The sequence below is a fragment of the Plectropomus leopardus genome, chromosome 12 (genome assembly GCF_026936395.1).
Source record: "Plectropomus leopardus strain MGB_pleo_1.0 chromosome 12, ASM2693639v1, whole genome shotgun sequence".
In the NCBI taxonomy this organism is placed as follows: Eukaryota; Metazoa; Chordata; class Actinopteri; order Perciformes; family Serranidae; genus Plectropomus; species Plectropomus leopardus.
Genome location: NC_142187.1, coordinates 34409006 through 34426532, shown reverse-complemented (window position 1 = coordinate 34426532; position 17527 = coordinate 34409006). Strand labels below are relative to the sequence as shown.

Sequence of the window (17527 nt, the reverse complement as noted above, 5' to 3'; positions counted from 1 at the left end):
GACCTTTCAGTGCTGCATGAAACGCCGCCGAACAGCATCACAGTACGCTGCTGTACGGCGTCAGGTTAAAATGCTGCCGGTAACAACGTAATATAAGGAGTGTGAAGGTCCCTATAGGGCTGGCAGGAGGGGCGGTGGATAGAATAAACCCTGACTTTCATGCAGGAGCCTGGTGTGCTTCTTGTCTGAATGTTATGTTTGTTTTTTTACACCTTCCTATGTGCCTTTTTTGCCTAAACTTGCCCATCAGTGTCAGCATTCACTGGCAACACCTGCTTTTGTAGCGTAATCCCACCACTTGCTTTTGTTGACATCCTGGTGTCTGTGTGGCATCCCGGAAAGTCAGCAGCAGGCACAGAAGGACACCTAGAGCATCATACGTAGACGCAGACGTCTGCTGTAGAAGTGTCAATACACGACGACTTGGAATAAGAACATGTTGGAGATTTTAGGGTTGTTTGCCCGACAACAGGTCCTGCATGAAACATGCATGAGACTGCACACCGTGTCATATACTCGTATGTGTGCAAGTGTACGAGAAAAACATGTGGACGCACTTGAAGAAAAGTGTCACAGTTGCGCTACCAGAGGTAAAAAACGTCACAGAGAACCTTAATTTTATAAGGTTGAATACTTTTATTTTGTTTGATTGTTAAGACACCAACTTCTTCTGTTAGTAATCAGCAGAGACACCTGCTGCATCCGTCACTGCGTCGCTGTGTGACACGTTACAGTCACCCTGACAGAAATCAGCCCTCCATGTGACAGTGTTGTACATCTGTAATAACTGCATGTCTCAGACGTTTTCTTTGATGGGGATTGATGGGCTGGATTGTGAGAGAAAATAGCAGCTGAGACAAAAGTTTTATTTTTCGTCATTGTTCTCCATCTGTCCTCAGCCAGCTCTCTGTCTCTGCATGAAGCTCTGCAGCCTGTAGTTACCTCTACAGGGAGCATGTGTGTGTGTGCATGTGTGTGTGTGTATGTGTTGTGGGGGTTCAGATTCGCTGCACGTACTAAAGGTCAGAGCTTCTGCTTCTTAGCATTTTAATATTTCTGACAGACAGAAAGACAGACCTGGCCTTACAAGTGTTTTCAAATAAAAACAAAAATAGAAATGTCAGAATGCATCGCTCGCAGAGAGAGCTACAGCGGGACTGTTCGAATGTTAGTGTGTGTATATGTGTGTGTGTGTGTTTCAGAGTGTGTGTTCTCTGCAATCTGTGTTCTCTGTCTTGCTGCGCTGTTTCTCCACTAAAATAAACAGACATAGAAATAAACGATTTACAGTCTCTGTATGTCTCTTCAAATCTCTTTTTATCTTACAAAACTGTATTGAACTGCAAATGCTTCTAGCGAAACCTATTTCCTTCAATTTATGTTTCCAGTAATTAGGATTTAGTCTGATAAATTAGCAGATATGAAATATATATGTACATTTTCTTTAATGAATAATCATATAAATATGTGGATAATTCAGCTCCCAGTAAAAACCTCCTGAACAGAAACTTGGACTCCAGTGGGGATGACATTTCATACATGAAGTGTGATTATGTTCACCATCATAGCTTAATTTGGGGAAAAGTAATGTAGAAATGTCATTTCAAGGAGACAGTGCTGCTATAGCTCCGTCTTTTGCTAAATGGAGGAATCGATATCTGCGGACTTAAATCTATCTGAATCCCATCAAAGGTGCCTGAGGTTTGGTTGGAATAAAATCCAAGAGGAATGTATAAAAAGAGAAAAAAAGGCTTTGTTATTCAGTGCAAACTCCAATTTGCCCCAGAACAATAAGTCATTGGCTGATTTAGCTTTACTCCTCCATGAAAAAATCCCCAGACGTCTGACATTAAACTCCTGCCTGATTTTCTTTATTCGGCTGTTGTTTCTTCCATCCAGTCTAATAGCGCCCCTAGTTTCCATAGCAACCATGTATGCACTTGAATAACCCGAGAGAGTTCATATGAGATGCATTTACTTATAATACCTGTGCCCTCAGTTGGATTTGAGTTGTTGTGTTTGTTCAGAACATGCTGTGTGCTTTTTGTCGCTTCACATTGCTGCTTTAAGTAATCGCCACCATGTCAAAATGTACAGTGAGACATACTGGTTTTAATCTCAGTCACAGATTTGATTGGTTGAGTAGCATGGATGAACTATTGGATGAGCCTCCCAGGCACAGGCCCCCGGGCCCCCATGGCCTTCACCTGCCAACTGTCATTTGAAGAGACACAGACTGACCTGAAAGAGACTCAAAATGACCACAAACAGACACAAAACAACTATGAAGAGATGCAAAGCAGCTGCAAACAGACAAAAAGAGACTCCAAATGACTACAAAAAGATGCAAAACAGCTACGAAGAAATGCAAAACAGCTGCAAAGAGACACTAAGAGACTCAAAGTGACAACAAAGAATCACAAACAACTACAAAGATACCTCAAATAACTACAAAGAGATATCAAATGACCAAAAAGAAAAAGACTACAACTGCCAAGAGATACAAAACAGCTACTTAGAAACATAAAGAGACTCAAAATGACTCCAAAGAGACACAAATAACTACAAAAAGATGCAAAACAGCTGCATTGAGACACAAAGACACTCATAATGACTACATACAGGGGGAAAACAACAGAGACACAAAATGACTACAAAGAAATGTAGGCAACTACAAAGGTATTAAATATAACTATAAAGAGACATAAAATGACCACTAAGAGACACAATACGACTGCAAAGAGACACAAAACCTCAGATCAGGTTTCTTTTAATCCACAAATTTAAATTTCGAATATAAAATACGCTTAATGGAAACACGTCAATTAAAACAAAAAAAGCCATATTTCACAAAACTACAGTGGGAATATTTATTAGTCTTTTCTAGGTCACATGTACTGTGTCTGTGTGCTTGTCAGGAGGAACTGGCTCCCTCATGATGCAGCAGGAGCTACAAGAGCTGTTATTGCATCACATAACTCTGAAAAAGTTTTGAATCCACACTTCCTCTGTGAAATTGTGGACTACATCTCCCAGAAATCCCTCATATGTGGCTGCTCCCACGTATAAGGAGCTCACCTTTCCATCATGGCTCCATAGCACGCCTACGTTGCCTCGGGTTAGAAATAATGACAGCTAGTGCGGTGGCTGCAATAGAAACAAAGCTGCTAATGTTTTGAACATCCATCGCCATGGTTACTGGGATGTTATCACCAGAAGAGAAGTCACAGAACATCCCTCTAATAATTTTTGCAAAAATCTCTAATGGAAACCTGCCTTGTAACAGCCCAGTATTACTTCAGCTTTCTTCTTGCATCATGTTTAGTCCGGCCTCTTTTAAACTACTCTATAATATACTCTATACATTTCCAGGCTTTTTGTTAAAAAGTTCATACTGACGGATCCATTCCATTCAGTTCTTGTTTCTGTGCAGCCTCACATCTTATCGAGCCTGGCTGTGGCCTGAGTAAAGGCATGGGAGGGTATTAGCGGGTGAGAAACGCCGTTTGAGCAGGTGTAAATCACAGCAGAGAGATTAAGTCCTTGATTTACTGTCCCTCCTTCCATCCCTGCGAGAGAGCGGGCGAGGGCGACGAGGAAGAGGAACAGATGAAGACATCAATCATCGTCTCTTGGCGAGGCCTCGTTTCTTTGTATTTGTCCTCTTTCTGATGTCTTCGACGATGTCTTTCTTTAATCTGGAGTCACATTATTGCTCAGATGGAGCACCACCACACAGACTGCTGGAGGCTTTTATCCGTACGAGTCCAGTCGACTCAAACAACCCTGTGATTCTGACACAGGATGTGACCATCAGCATCTCACCTTCACAGCCATGACTCAGAGGCAAGACAATGCCTATGTAAAATTATATATTGGAAATACATGTTTCTAATCACTTAACTCTTTGATTGATTTTCAATTATTTCATCTACTAAAAAAGTACTAAAAAATAAGTGTCTCTGAGTCCAAGATGTAGTTTTCAACTTTTTCTGTTGATGGACCAACAGCCCCAAATATATTCCATTTTCAGTGATACTCACATGTTAATCTGTAATATTTTTTAATTATGAATATAATATAAATGTATTTTTCCTTTACATTTACAAGAGCTGTGGTGGACTTGAGTCTCTAAGACTTGACTTGTAGAAAAACTCCCAAAATGCCATATCACCAGAATAAATGTTTCTAATATATGTTTAAGCAAACCACAAATACGTTACACATGTACGTTATTATGTTGAAACTTTGCAGTGCTTCTAGTTTCAGCAGCACTGTGATTTGCATGTGGTTAGATTTAGGCACAAAAATCATGCAGTTATGGTTAGAAAAGGATCTATTTTGGTTTTAAGTACCATCTTTTGGTGGCACAGTGGAAAAAAAGAAACACACTTTTCGTGACACTATCCCTGCAAAAGGTGCAGCAATGGTTCAACTTTTATGAAAGAATGCAGCAATGTTTCAATTGAAAAAGAACAAGAAAAAAACACACACACACTTTTTGAGGCACTATCCCAGCAGAAAATGCAGGGATGTCTCAATCTAAAATTAGAGAAAAAAATAATAACAATAATAACTTTATGTGGCATTATCCAGTCAAAAAATGCAGCAATGTCTAAATTTAAAAACACTATCACTAACACTATCTTGGCAGAAAAAGTAGAAAATAAATTAATTTAAATTAATTAAAAAAAACATTTTTCAGGGCAGTATCTGGGCTGTAAACACAGCAATGACTTTAAAAAAAACAAAGATCATTGATCTGCAGTGGTGTTGATATGATATGTTTGACATGTACAAACATTTTCCTCTGGGAACTGAGCTTCTATGGCCCACATCTTCAAACCAGCCAATCGCAGTGTGCATCACATCAGCGCTGCAGTGTTTCAGGTACTCGTTAGCTGACGAGGCTCACCTGGTCAGCTCTGCCCTCCAGACTATAACAGCTGGTCCGTTAGTTGATCTTCTTCCATTTTCTCTTTGTTCTGACGCCTCTGCAGCATGTTTCATGCATCTATTTTGAGATTTCTATGTTTATGTGACTCATCTTGATTAAACAATTGATTGTCTGGTCTATAAAATATCAATGCAAAAGAGGGGAAATGCTCATTTCCCAGAGCCTAAGTTTAAATGCTTGTGAAATCAGCAAATGAAGGACAAATGTCCTCCACCTGCTGAAGTCGACTCTTGTGTAAAATGTGCCGCTTTTTACTTTCATGAAATTAAAGAAGCACTTTGGCTTGCTTTACAGATGCTTGAGTAGTATTCTTTTAATCCTTTAAAACCTGAGCAAATTGGATTGATTTAAAAAAAACAACAAAAAAAAAACACTAAAAGAAGAATACATTTTTAAATGACCTGAAATTAGCAAAAAAACAAATAAACAAACAGGAAGTTATCTTAAAAAAATTTTAAAGATATAATTTTAATAATCATAAATATTGTTTTACACCACTGATTTGATAATTTTCTAATGATTGTCAACAAGAAAATTTTCAGGTCATTTGTCATCCTTTGTTATTTTTTAATTCATTTTTATTCATATTCATAATATTCATTCATTTTATATTTCATTTTATATTTCAAGTGCTCAGGGCTCAAAGGTTTTAAATGCTTGTTAAAGGAGTCTGAAAAATCAAACCAAAAAATAAAAATAAAAAAAGATGGCTCATTAACATTAGTCTGTGCTGGCGTTAATGTCTGACGCTGCAGAGGTGAAGAGGCTGAGAGCTGCTGGAGCTGCGCCAGGTGCTTCAATAACGCCGTGAATCACTTTTTACAGATGAGATGTAAAATCAGGGCAAACACATTTCAAAACGAGGTGATGTTCAGGACAACTTTACTGTTAAATGAACTTGTAAGTGTGCAGCCTGTAGGAACATGTGCACAGTTAAAATACACATTTGGTAAAAAATATTTGGGCTGTAAGGTGTTTGTAAGGTTAAATCAGTATCTTTAGTTTTGGTTTAATCTTCAAAAAAAACTGAAAAAACAAACATCTCTTTAGCCGCCACTTTGTTGCACAGCTAGTTATCTGTCTGCTGTTTGGTGCTGAGCTGGAAACACGTTCTAATCCCAACTCGACAATCACTGCTGCTCAGTCAGTGGACATATGTGTCCAACATATGTTGCAATAGGTGCCGCACTGTATATATATATTTTTTTTAAATAACCTAAAACACATTAAGAAACACATTATTTTAAGGTTAATTCCCTCAGGTTTAGGCAACAAAAGTTTGTGTTTAGGTTTGGAAGAAAAACAATGTTTGGCTAAACTTTCACACAGAAAATGATCAGCTGCTTTCTGGGTGAAAGTCCAAAGTTTGTTTGGCCAATTAACCACCCGTCATGCACTCCCTGTACGACCTTTCTTGCTCTTTTATATTATAGTTGGCGGTGGTGTCACAAACTGATGCCACTTGGTGCGTATCATACCGTCACAAAAGCTGCCTCTGTGCGTCTTTGTCTGGGGATGACATCGTCACTGAAAAAGCTGCTAATCTGATGTGTTGGGAGTAAGAACAGGCTTGAAACACACATTGGATTTGTCTGAGTTTGGTTTCTGGAAGCACCGGCAGTCCTGCTCCTGGAAATGCTCAGTAGAGCTCAAAATGTTGATTAATCCACCTCTGAAAAAAGTCCCCAATAAAGGCACTATTTCCCCTGTTTGGGTAACATTTGATAAAAACTGCAGTGACCAGCTGTTTAAAGCCTCAGACAGGAAGTTAGGAAGTATTGAGAGATGAACTCACACATTGATTTTAGTGTTTTCATTGGACAAAGAAATAAATTAAATAAAATGGCACCTAATCCTTTGAATCAAAAATGATATTTTGTTAACTAGTGAGTGCATGAAAAAAGTTGACTTGCACAAAATCCTCAAGTTTCAGTCAATTTCTTACATTTTATTACTGTTGCACCATTTATACAAGTACATATAATTTTGAATGCATCAATTTCCATATCATCTTTTTGTTTTTGTCTTTTGAATGAACGTGTGGTGTGGAGATAGCAGTGGTGAGACATGGAATGAAAATATCAACTGTAGTTGCCATGGATGCAGACTGAGAAATTATTTTTATTTTTATTTATTTTTATCACTTGACCAAAAAGACAGGACTACAGGTTCACCCAACCACGGACATGCAATTTACTGAGTCAAGAGAGGAAGAAAAAGTGAACCAAGTGACATGCAGCGCTCCTCAAGTGTTTGTTTCTGCTACAGTTTGACAAGTGCTGGGAGGAAAACGCTGCGTGTCAGTCGGATAGAACTGAAAACTGGCAGATGGATGGCTGAGATGAAGAAATATATACATATATACCTACATGTATGCAAAGGTGGAAATTAGGAAAGTACATTTACTCAAGCACTGACGTGAAGTACAGCTTTAGGGTGTTGGAATCCACTGTAAAAAAACAATGTTCTAACTTTTTAAAAAGCTAGTGTTCAGACTACCTAAAGAAATTAAGATGACTGAATTTGAGAAGACAAGTTGAATTTTTCTCAATGACTCAATTTCTTTTTGTCACATTCAGTCAACTTAAAAAATTAAGACAGCCCAGAAACCAGCTTTTTAAATTAAAACAAATAGTTTTTTTTTTATCATGTACTTGACTGATTCATAATTTGTGAAACACTCTAAGTATAAGTCAAATACACTGTGAACATAATTTTTTGTTTTAGCTTCAAAAAGTTGGTCTCCGGACTCCTTTTGATTTTTGAATTGGCTAAATGTGAAAAGACAAGTTGAATCACAACAAAATGACCTTAATTTGTCATCTCACATTCAACGAACTTAAAATTTTAAGGCAGCCAAGACACTAACTTTTTTTAAAAGTTGAAAGAAATTGTTTATTTTCATGTCAGAGGAAAACTTTGTCATATTTAATCTGATGTATTTATCTGACATATTCCATTAATTGTGAGACAAGATTAGAAAATACCACCGATATTTCACTTCCTTCAATCCGTACTTTCTTGTTTCCCTTGTTTCTGTACCTCCAATCTGTCTTTCAGTCTGTCATTACTTCTTTTAATTTTTTCTTTCATCATCTTATATACTCTGTGCATGCTGAAGGTCACTGTGTACTGAAGCCAACAGAACCACATCGTCTGCATAGAGTAGAGATGTAATTCTGAGGTCCCCAAACCGGACCCCTTCCTCCTTTCACATCGTTCCTTTCTTCTGACCCTAAAGTATGACAATCCCCTAAATATATATATATATATATATATACATATATATAAGGACTGCAACGGAGTATTTTCCACAATAATATTGCTTTCACTTGAGTTAAAGATGTACCTTTTTCCTTCCATCTCTGCACGTATGTACACATACATAATATATATTTTTTGAAAAGTAAAAGAAAATGCATGAGTGGTGAAAATGACAAAATCAGAAGCTCCCTTTTCATGTGCAAGGTTTTTCCATCCCATAATGATAGCGTGGCATACGGTTGCCATTGGAAACATGGACCATAGTAGATCAAGTAGGTCGCTGATGATCATTCACAGAGATCCCCCCTCCGGTCCTCCGTGGGATCAGACTGCTGATGACAGAAAGTCACGGAGACTCCGAACTGGGCCGAACAGCACCTGATCTCGTCTGAGGCGTTCTCACCTGCTTTGATACCAAACTGGAGAGGTTTGCAACGGAGGACAGACTGCTTTGTTCCTGCTTTAATCATATGACACTGAATATGCCGATTTAAAATGGATCAACTGGTTGACGTTTTTCATTATATAGTTGAATCACATTTAGTGATAATGTTCTACTATTGTGGCAAATTCCCACGAGTATTAAGTTTGACAAAGTCATTATGTTTGGGCATAAAATTGCCAGACAACTACTCTGCTCCATAATCTGATCTGATGACATAAAAGATTGGAGGGGTTTTCTTTTCAACTATATCCCAGCGTGGTGTTTGGGTTGTAAATGGGCTAAAAAAAAATGGGCCCTATGCGGGATTGTCATACCAGTCAAAGGTGAAGATGACTGGGAGATTTTCAGTCTTCCAGGTCATGGAAATTCTCTCATCCAAGTGGCCTCTTCAGTTCTGTATCACCATGACCTGGATGACTAAAAATCTTCAACATATCCCATAAAGGGCCAGTTTTTCAGCACATTTTCTACCCACAAAGGCCCCACATACAAATGTTGGCTGAGATATAAGCATGCAGTGCTTTAAATGATCTGGAAACAAGAGAATCTCCAAATATTTCCAATAATTTCATTATTTCATTCCCAAATGTAATTGTAAAATCCCAGAAATTGGCATTTTAGGAGGTTTTCCTCTCATCCTGTGATTTTCTTTTCAAATGCAATGTGGTAAGCACATGTTAACACTTTCCATCACTGTCCACTATATCAATATACTTCCACAATATACTTTCACTTCTTAAGTATATTTACTTGACTTAAGCAGAATGTAGGACTTTTACTTACACTATATGTAAGTATGTCTACTTTCAAGAATGCAACTTTTCCAGCAACACAGTCTCGAAACCGACAACAATCACAGAAAAGAGTCAAACTCATGACGTCTCTTGTTGAAGCAGTAAACGTCACCAATTTGGTCTTCTAAGCAAGATCAAACCAACTCTAATCAGGCATGATTGTAAAGTCTGTTTCACCCAGGTCAGCAGTAGATATGTCTTTTAAAAATTTGTCATCAGATTTGGACGGGGGATCAGAGATTTCTATCAGACTTTCTAAGAACACTGCAGAGATCTTTTCAGCGAGGCTTTGCAGATTTTATAAGTGTATTACAAATGTTAAAAAACCACTTAGTTCACTTACAATATAGCTAAGGGTTTCAGTACAAAATCTAGAAGTTTATCTGAAAAATTCCTACGACTTGTTTTACACGTCTAAGAATGTTTGCTCTGCAAAGCCAGCCTTTTTTCAAGCCCTGAAATGTCTTAGAAAGACTGAACATTCTCAGTCCTCACAATAAAGTTAAACTCGATTTGAAGGTTCCTATCAGTTTTCGCCGTGCAGAGAAAGTGGCATGTCACCACAAGAGGAAAAAGGGTAGCAACACAACCCAACGATTCCAAAAAGTTGGGGGAGGATGGGTTGAAAAAGGGCACAGCCACACTTCCACGGCAAAGAAAAATTGGAGGTACCGGGCCAAAGCTGAGAGCATGAATCTCTGAAGAGGAGGATGAAGAGTGGACAGATTCAATGGAAGTCCAGCTGGTACAAAGATTTCTCAACCCCCCTCCTTCCCTCTGTCCCATTCCCCCAAATTTTGATATAGTGCCGTCCACAGAGCCGAGGGTGCCGGTGAATGTTTGAACGCAGACCTACTGTGAGCTGAGATGGGAGTCAGGCTAAACCTCTTGACTGTATGAGGGAGAGGGATGATGGATGTGGGATGGTGAGGCGTATGGCCGACAGACTCGTATCAAAGTTCAAATACTACAGCTGAAAAAAATAGAATAAAACATAACAATAATAATAGCAATAATCATCTGCAGCGGTGGGAAACTTCTCCAGGTGGTTGCTCCAGTCCTCCTCAATCAACAAATCAGTATCATTACAATTATTATTATTATTGTTATTATCATAATATGGGTGGGCTAGTTAATTTCATCTTTTTTAATCGTCATCGTCGTTGAGTTAGGTACTTTATTTTTCATTTCCGAAAAGAAGCTGTCCATTAATCTTGAACTGCTACGGTTTGATCCTTGCTTGGTGCCTCTGTGGCGTTCGCCTCCTTGGCGGGAGGCTCGGCGGCTGGTGTTGAACTAGGGGCTGCGGCGGCCTCCTTTGCCGGTGCGGGAGCCGCAGCCGCCTCTGTGGGCTTGGGGTCAGGGGAGGCAGCGGGGGCCGCCTCGGCTTTGGCTGCTGGTGCCGCGGGGGCCTCAGTCTTTTTGGCGTCGGCCTCATCTTTACTCTCAGCCGCCGGGGCGGGTGCCGCGGCCTTGGCCTCAGGCTCCTTGGCGGCAGGGGCCGATTCTTTGGCCGGGGCAGCGGCAGCTGGTTTCTCCTCAGCCTTGGCGGGCTCTGCGCTCTTGGGCGCCTCAGTTTTCGGCTCAGCGTTGGCGGCAGGTTTCTCAGGCTCCTTCGCAGCAGGAGTGGCATTCTTTTCCTCCTCTTTGGGCGCTGCAGCGTCTGCTGCCGGCGCCTCCTTGGCCGCTGTGTCATTTGCTACCTCCTTAGCGTCGGTGGCAGCCGGGACCTCGTCTTTGTTGTCTTTCGGTGCTTCGCTCTCCTCAGCAGAGGCCCCCTCTGCTTTGGCATCCTTGTCTTTGGTCTTGTCATCATTTACGTTGTATCCCTTCTTCTTTTTGCTGAGCTTGCCTCCCATTTTGGATCTCTGGCCTCTGAAACAGAGACAGAAAAATAAATGAATTTAAGCACTATTAAAAAAGTCATTCATTCATTAAGTAGAAAGTACAACAAAAAGCAAAAAAAAAATTACAAAAAAAATCAAGACAATGGACCAAATGTAAGAACCCCAAAAAGAGAGCAGTTAGTTCTCATTCCAAAATGACCAAATACCTCCACTTTACCGATATAGATGTAAGATCCCAACAGCAAAAGCCACCTTTTGCGTACACATGATACACCACTGAACGTTGTCAGATGAAAATGTGGCTGGATGGCACCTGTCGTGGCGGCATTATATGCAGATGGTCCGTGTGAGATGCAAACACAGTCTCACAGATACTATTGAATGTGCATGATACACGGCAGGACAGCACAGGGTTAACCTGTTCCCAGTAACTAATATAAAGAGCACAAATGTCCCCATAGGGCGAGCAGCAGGGGCAGTGGATGTGTCCAACAAACCCTGAACTTTCATTTGGTATTTCAGTGGTCACTCTCCCTTGTGAATGTGATGGGTTTTTTTTACACCTTACCATGTGCCTCCTTTCCCTAAACATAACTATCCGTGCCAGCATGAGCGTTTGCTGACATACTGGTGTTGGTTGCCATGTGCTTGTGTTAATCAGTGGTGCCATCCAGAAACATCAACAGCAGACACAGGAAGATACCTATAGCATAGTATGTAGACGTGGAAGTCCACTGACCAAGCTGCGACATGTGACGCGTTGGGATGAGAAGGCGTTGGTCTTGAGCGCATTGGAAGCTCATGATAGCACGAAGTGAAGCATCAACACACCACGAGTGATACTTCAAGCAACGCTCTTCTAGAGAAAATGATTTCTAATGAAGTCTTTTTGTGGTAAAATAAAAAAGTGCAGAAACTGACATCTCTGCATGAGCTTTTATAAGATGCTCATAGAAATGATTTGCAGTAGCCATGTTTTTTTGAAAAAACATCTCCTATATTGCATTTTTGATGTAATCTCTCATACTTGAAGCACATGCTCCTCAGAGAGCCTCCCAGCATGATGTTTCCTCTTTCAGAGCACGCACAGCTTATTTAAACATGAGGAGAGGAAATGAATGTTTGAATGCTGCACTGAAGAAAACTGAATGAAGACTGTAACATGTTCATCTTGAGAAAGATGCTGAGGCCTTTACAGTAAAAATGCAAGAGACAAACTCAGCCACATCCCACCGTCCTGGACTGCAGAGGAGCAGCACATCTCATTTCTAACCTCTCAGATCAAGAACTTCTAATTACAAATGCTACAAAAAAGGGCTTCTGCAGCTGACATGCCGAGAGCAAGAGGAAATTAAAATATCTGTTACTGAGACAACACTCCTCTCAAATAGCTTTTTAAGTTCCTTTAAGGGCTGCTGGAGATGGCTAATTGAATTCACAAATTACAGAGGTGGTAGTAATACATTTTAATGCTTTTAACATGATATTCATGTAATGAATTAGACCTCCCATATTTATCCTCAATGAGCAACTACTGTATCACCTTCATCAAAGAGAAAAAGTTAAGATTTCGTGATTTGTAAAACAAATGTTTGACCTAGTGTGCTGCATAAAAGTGCATCTAACTCTGTCTAACCCCAGTGTCCCCAGTGCTAGGTTAGTTTATCCTGATTGGGAGCAAGCAAAATATAAAAGAAAGAAAAGGTCATGATGCTAATGACAGTGTTTGAGGAGCCAGACTCTGAGGAGTCAGTTCTGTCGGAGTCAGTAGGGTTGGCACAGCAAATCACACCAAAACCCATCATATCTTTGTAAATTCCACTTTGACTGAAAAATCCTTCTACCAGATTAAAAAATCACACATTATGTGATGCTTACATACATTTTTTATCTTAATATACCTCTTTGTTTTCCTCGTAATTGGTCAAGGCTCTGTTTAGTAGCTGCATATCAAGACCTGAATGCAGAGCCATGATCTGTTTGAACACTAATAACAAGGGAAACAAACCTGTAGTAAGAGGAGTAAAAATGGTTAAAGCTGGAATGCCAAAAACACATTCTGTATATATTTGCATTCAGCTTAAGAGCCACTTAATTTAAGGCTCCACCCCAAAACACAACTTCCTTACCCCCACTGGCATTCAGCAGTACAGATCATTTGTATATGTCTTGTTGTTTTTTAGGTATCTCTCTCTGCAGCCCTGTCTCCTAAAATTACACAGTTGCATAAATAATTTACAGCATTATACCTTCTAGATTATGTTTCTTTTTTTATCAGCATGCTGAGGAAATATTCTATCAAACATTTGGAAAACATTCACTATTACATGTCAGAGGTCTTTTTTTTACAATATCAGTTTGCTGCCATTAAGGTATGGAGAAGTTTAGTAGAAATATAACTTCATCTTGGTTAGATATTAAAAAGGTCAACAGTGACTTAAAGTGCAAGACTTAAGCTGTTAACTTGTTAAATAATTAACCAAAGCCACAATCTTTCCCTAACCTTAACCACACAAAGGACACAGGTTAAAAAAAGAAAGGAAAAGGCCACTTATATGATAGTGCTACACTTTGCAAAAAACAACAAACAAACAAAAACATCACCAGTGGGCTTACTCCAGATTAAAATTAAGTTTAAACAAATGATCGAATCTGCTTAGTTTAGTTGAAATGTATTTTTAGGCAGCAGCAGTGGCCTCCAGCCACTTACATTTATTGAATTTTTCTAGGTGTGCTCACAGCATTAAAAGATTCTACGAAAAAAAAGTCTATTAGTACCTTAAACCTACGTATGACAAATGAAACCAAAACAATTACTTAATACCATCATGTGAAAGTGAGAAAATGATTTGCATTTTAATTTGGGTGAAATGATCCTTTAATAATGATCTTGCTCCATGAGAGTTGGCTGACTGGAGTGTACTTAAGTAATCAAAAAGGATGACAAAGGAGGCAGCTGTCTTCAAACGGCTGAATATTATGTGTGACACGTAAAGCATTGTATCATCGGCAAAGAATCGTGTTTTTTGTTTGATTTGTTTGATTGTTATAGCAAACAGAATGAATACATGGATCCATAGAGCTTGCATTTCATGTTATAAAGATATGTAGGTGAACAGTCATGAACAGGTAGATAACACTATGTGGAGGCAGGCTCAACACACACACACACACACACACACCTGCAGATTTCTGGCTGCCTCCTTCAGTCAAAGCTTTTTTTCACGGATCTCACCATCTGCCTGCTCGATGGGGGAGAGGACTTCAATACCACAACAAATCAGGCTTATTAGGAGCAAAGACTCAAGAACGGCACAATTTGTCGTTTGAAAAATGAAGTCTGCATGTTGATGCTCAAAAAGTGCCAAAAACAACTTGGCAGTCTAGTCTACTCATTAGGAAAAGGCAGAAAAAAAGGGCTGTGTATGTTTTCAATTCGGCATCTGAATTCCCAAACTGCTGTTTTCTCTGTTGAGAAAAGATCTGTTTCCCAACCGTAACAAGTATTTTGGCATGTGCTGTTCTTAAAAAAGCAACAATCTTAGATTTGACTAGAAGCACTCAGACAGCACATACCTTTGCCAAAACGCAATCCTCAATTTAGGCTTTTCTTTTTCCAATTTTACATCTGATGCATCTAAACGCTCCAACTGACAAACAATCCTTTAGATGCGTGCCAGATCTCGTCTGTTTATTCATTACGCACAGCATTAAAAATCTAAACTGATGTGTCACTGATAGAGGTGAACTTTTGAACCCTGTCATCTCCACAACAGGGTTTTCTTTCATTTAATTTTGTTAACTGTAATGCTAGTTAGATGTTATTTTTTTCTTATCCCACTTAACCTCTATTATGCAATTAAAAAAAAACACTTGCCTTGTAACACTTTATGAAATATTCTGTGGACTAAAAGGCAAACAGACCTCCTTGGTTTCTCATTTTCAGTCTCTCAAATGTTAAAATGTGCATTTGGTAAAGAAAATGTTAAATAAGCACTCATATCTATGTGTTTCAGAGAAATTTTCTTCATAATTTCTTTCTCTATGGATCCTTTTTCTGAGGTTTTCTCCTATAAAATGAGTCATAAAGGTATTAGCAATAAAAAGAACTTGATTAAGTCTGGTCTCCAGTCTCAGGGCAAAAGCAGAAGTCTTTAACCAGTATCCATGACATTATGTAATGTGCACATTTCAGAGTACAAATATTATAAACTGACATTAATGGATTCTCTTAGTCATTTTAAAAAAACGTTGGTTTTTTTTTTAAAAAAAAAAAAGCTAATTAACTGTTTTAAATGTTTATTTTTTTTAAACTTTAAATGAAACTTAAACTGGTGATTTGGATGAACGTCAAAATTATCCATTTCTTCATCTGTAAATGTGAAATCTGTCAAAACATCTGTGCACGCAGACGTGACCTTTTCCTCCCAAACAAACCAAACCTCTGAGAGACTCTGCTGGCTACTCACAGATTCGCCCCGTGAATGGGACTGAGCCGGCGGTGAATCCACTCAAAATGCTAATCACTTCGTCGCCACCGACTGAATTACTCCACTATACATGCAAAACTCCCCTGAACGTCCGACAGTCGGTATCTGCCAGGGCCGCGGTTCCTGCCGCAGCTTTCTACGGGCCACAATGGAGGTCTCTCTGCTACATCACATCATTTGACTCCCGGCTTGTGCTGCCAGTACAATGACTCACAATCATCTGAGCAGACAATGGCTTCTTTTCAACCGAAGGCACGCTTTTTCACCGCTGGGCGTGTGGTTTTAGTGTTTGAAGAGCTGGGGCAGGGCCGAGACAACCTGGAGAAAATGCTCTGGGGTGCACAAAAGACTTAATTTAACCTGCGCACTGCAGTCAGGGGAGCACAAAAGGAAGTCTGATCTGCCGGCTGTGAACTTCCAGCTTCACTTCATATGGAAGATGGTATCAAGTGCGGAGATAAAACACAGATTATCCTACCTAAAGTGGGTGAAAAATAAGGTGAAAGGGGTATTTCAAGGGTCTTTGAACTGGTCCAAATTCTTGAATGATGATTTCAGTATTTAAACATTTGAACCCTGAGAAATCAGGATCAAATAAAAAAAAAAAACATTTGGAAAAAAGGCATAAAGCAACTTCTTTATGTCTTAGAAAATTATTTAGAAAATTAGCCTAAAAAGAGGAAAATGTCAAGTGAAATAAATAAATAAATAACCTATACATCACTTTACAACTAAATAATGTGGTGGTATGGATTCTGTGCGTTTTTTCTTTTTTGCTGCGTTTTCTGCTGCTGTGCTCCCTGAGGCTGGGCGGGGCTTCCTGCTGCTGCAGTTCTGCATGCACACCTGTTGCTCAGTCCACACTCAACAGCTGCAGATTAAAAACCTGCCAGATTGTTTCTGCTCCTCATAGTGCTGCTGTTGGTTCATCTCCAGCGTTATTTCAGTGAACACAACTGCTTCATCCACATGAAAAAACCTAAACTTGTCTTGTGGTCTTGCTTTTGGGATCCAGCATTACAAAATGACATCCTGTGCATATCAAACATAGTTACTTTAACGTCAAACACAACCTTTGGTGCCTAATCCCAACCATGCTGCCACCAAGTAATTACAGGAGAGTGCATGTCATCCTCTGACAAATGCAGTGTTAAGAGAATATGGCAGGATCACGTTGCTTTTTTGGAAGGCAGGTCCTCGCAAATTAATGAATTTTCTGATTTTCAGACAAGTTTTACCCACTACTGGGAATACTTAACCCTTTGAAACCTGAGCAAATGCTTAATTTCTTTCAAAAACATGGGAAAAAGGCAACTTGAGAAGAAATTAGCAATAAAAATACCAAGAAAATGTTAAAAATGAAAATGAAATAGAAATAGGAAATAAAATTTTAAAAAGATAAGAAAATGCTTCAAAAATTATGTAAAATAATTTTCAATAATGAATTGTGGTAATTTTAAATATAGTTTTCTAAACATTTTCCCTAGTTTATTTTAAATAATTTTCTAATTTCTTGCAATCTATGTGACATTTCTTGCCAAGTTTACATTTCTTGCTTTTTCTCCCATATTTTCAAAGGAAATCAAACTTAATTACTCAGGGTCCAGGCGTCTGCGAACACCACCAAATATGTGATGTTAATCCAGGTTTTAAAGGGTTTACGGATCTGCACTCATTCTGTTTTAAAATGCAATCTTCACAGACCTTCACAGAAACTCAGTGCATCTTTC

The 17527-nt window shown here is 39.1% G+C and overlaps 1 protein-coding gene across 1 annotated transcript in view; it reads right to left on the bottom strand.

Moving 5' to 3' along the window:
• Window positions 1-6879: 6879 nt before the first annotated feature.
• basp1 (brain abundant, membrane attached signal protein 1) overlaps window positions 6880-17527 on the bottom strand; it is a 58691-nt gene continuing 48043 nt past the window's right edge. Inside the window, exon 2 of the mRNA XM_042497557.2 lies at window positions 6880-11335. Coding sequence (XP_042353491.1) covers window positions 10669-11319 — 651 coding nt within the window. The 5' untranslated portion in view covers window positions 11320-11335 and the 3' untranslated portion in view covers window positions 6880-10668. The remainder of the gene's footprint in view (window positions 11336-17527) is intronic.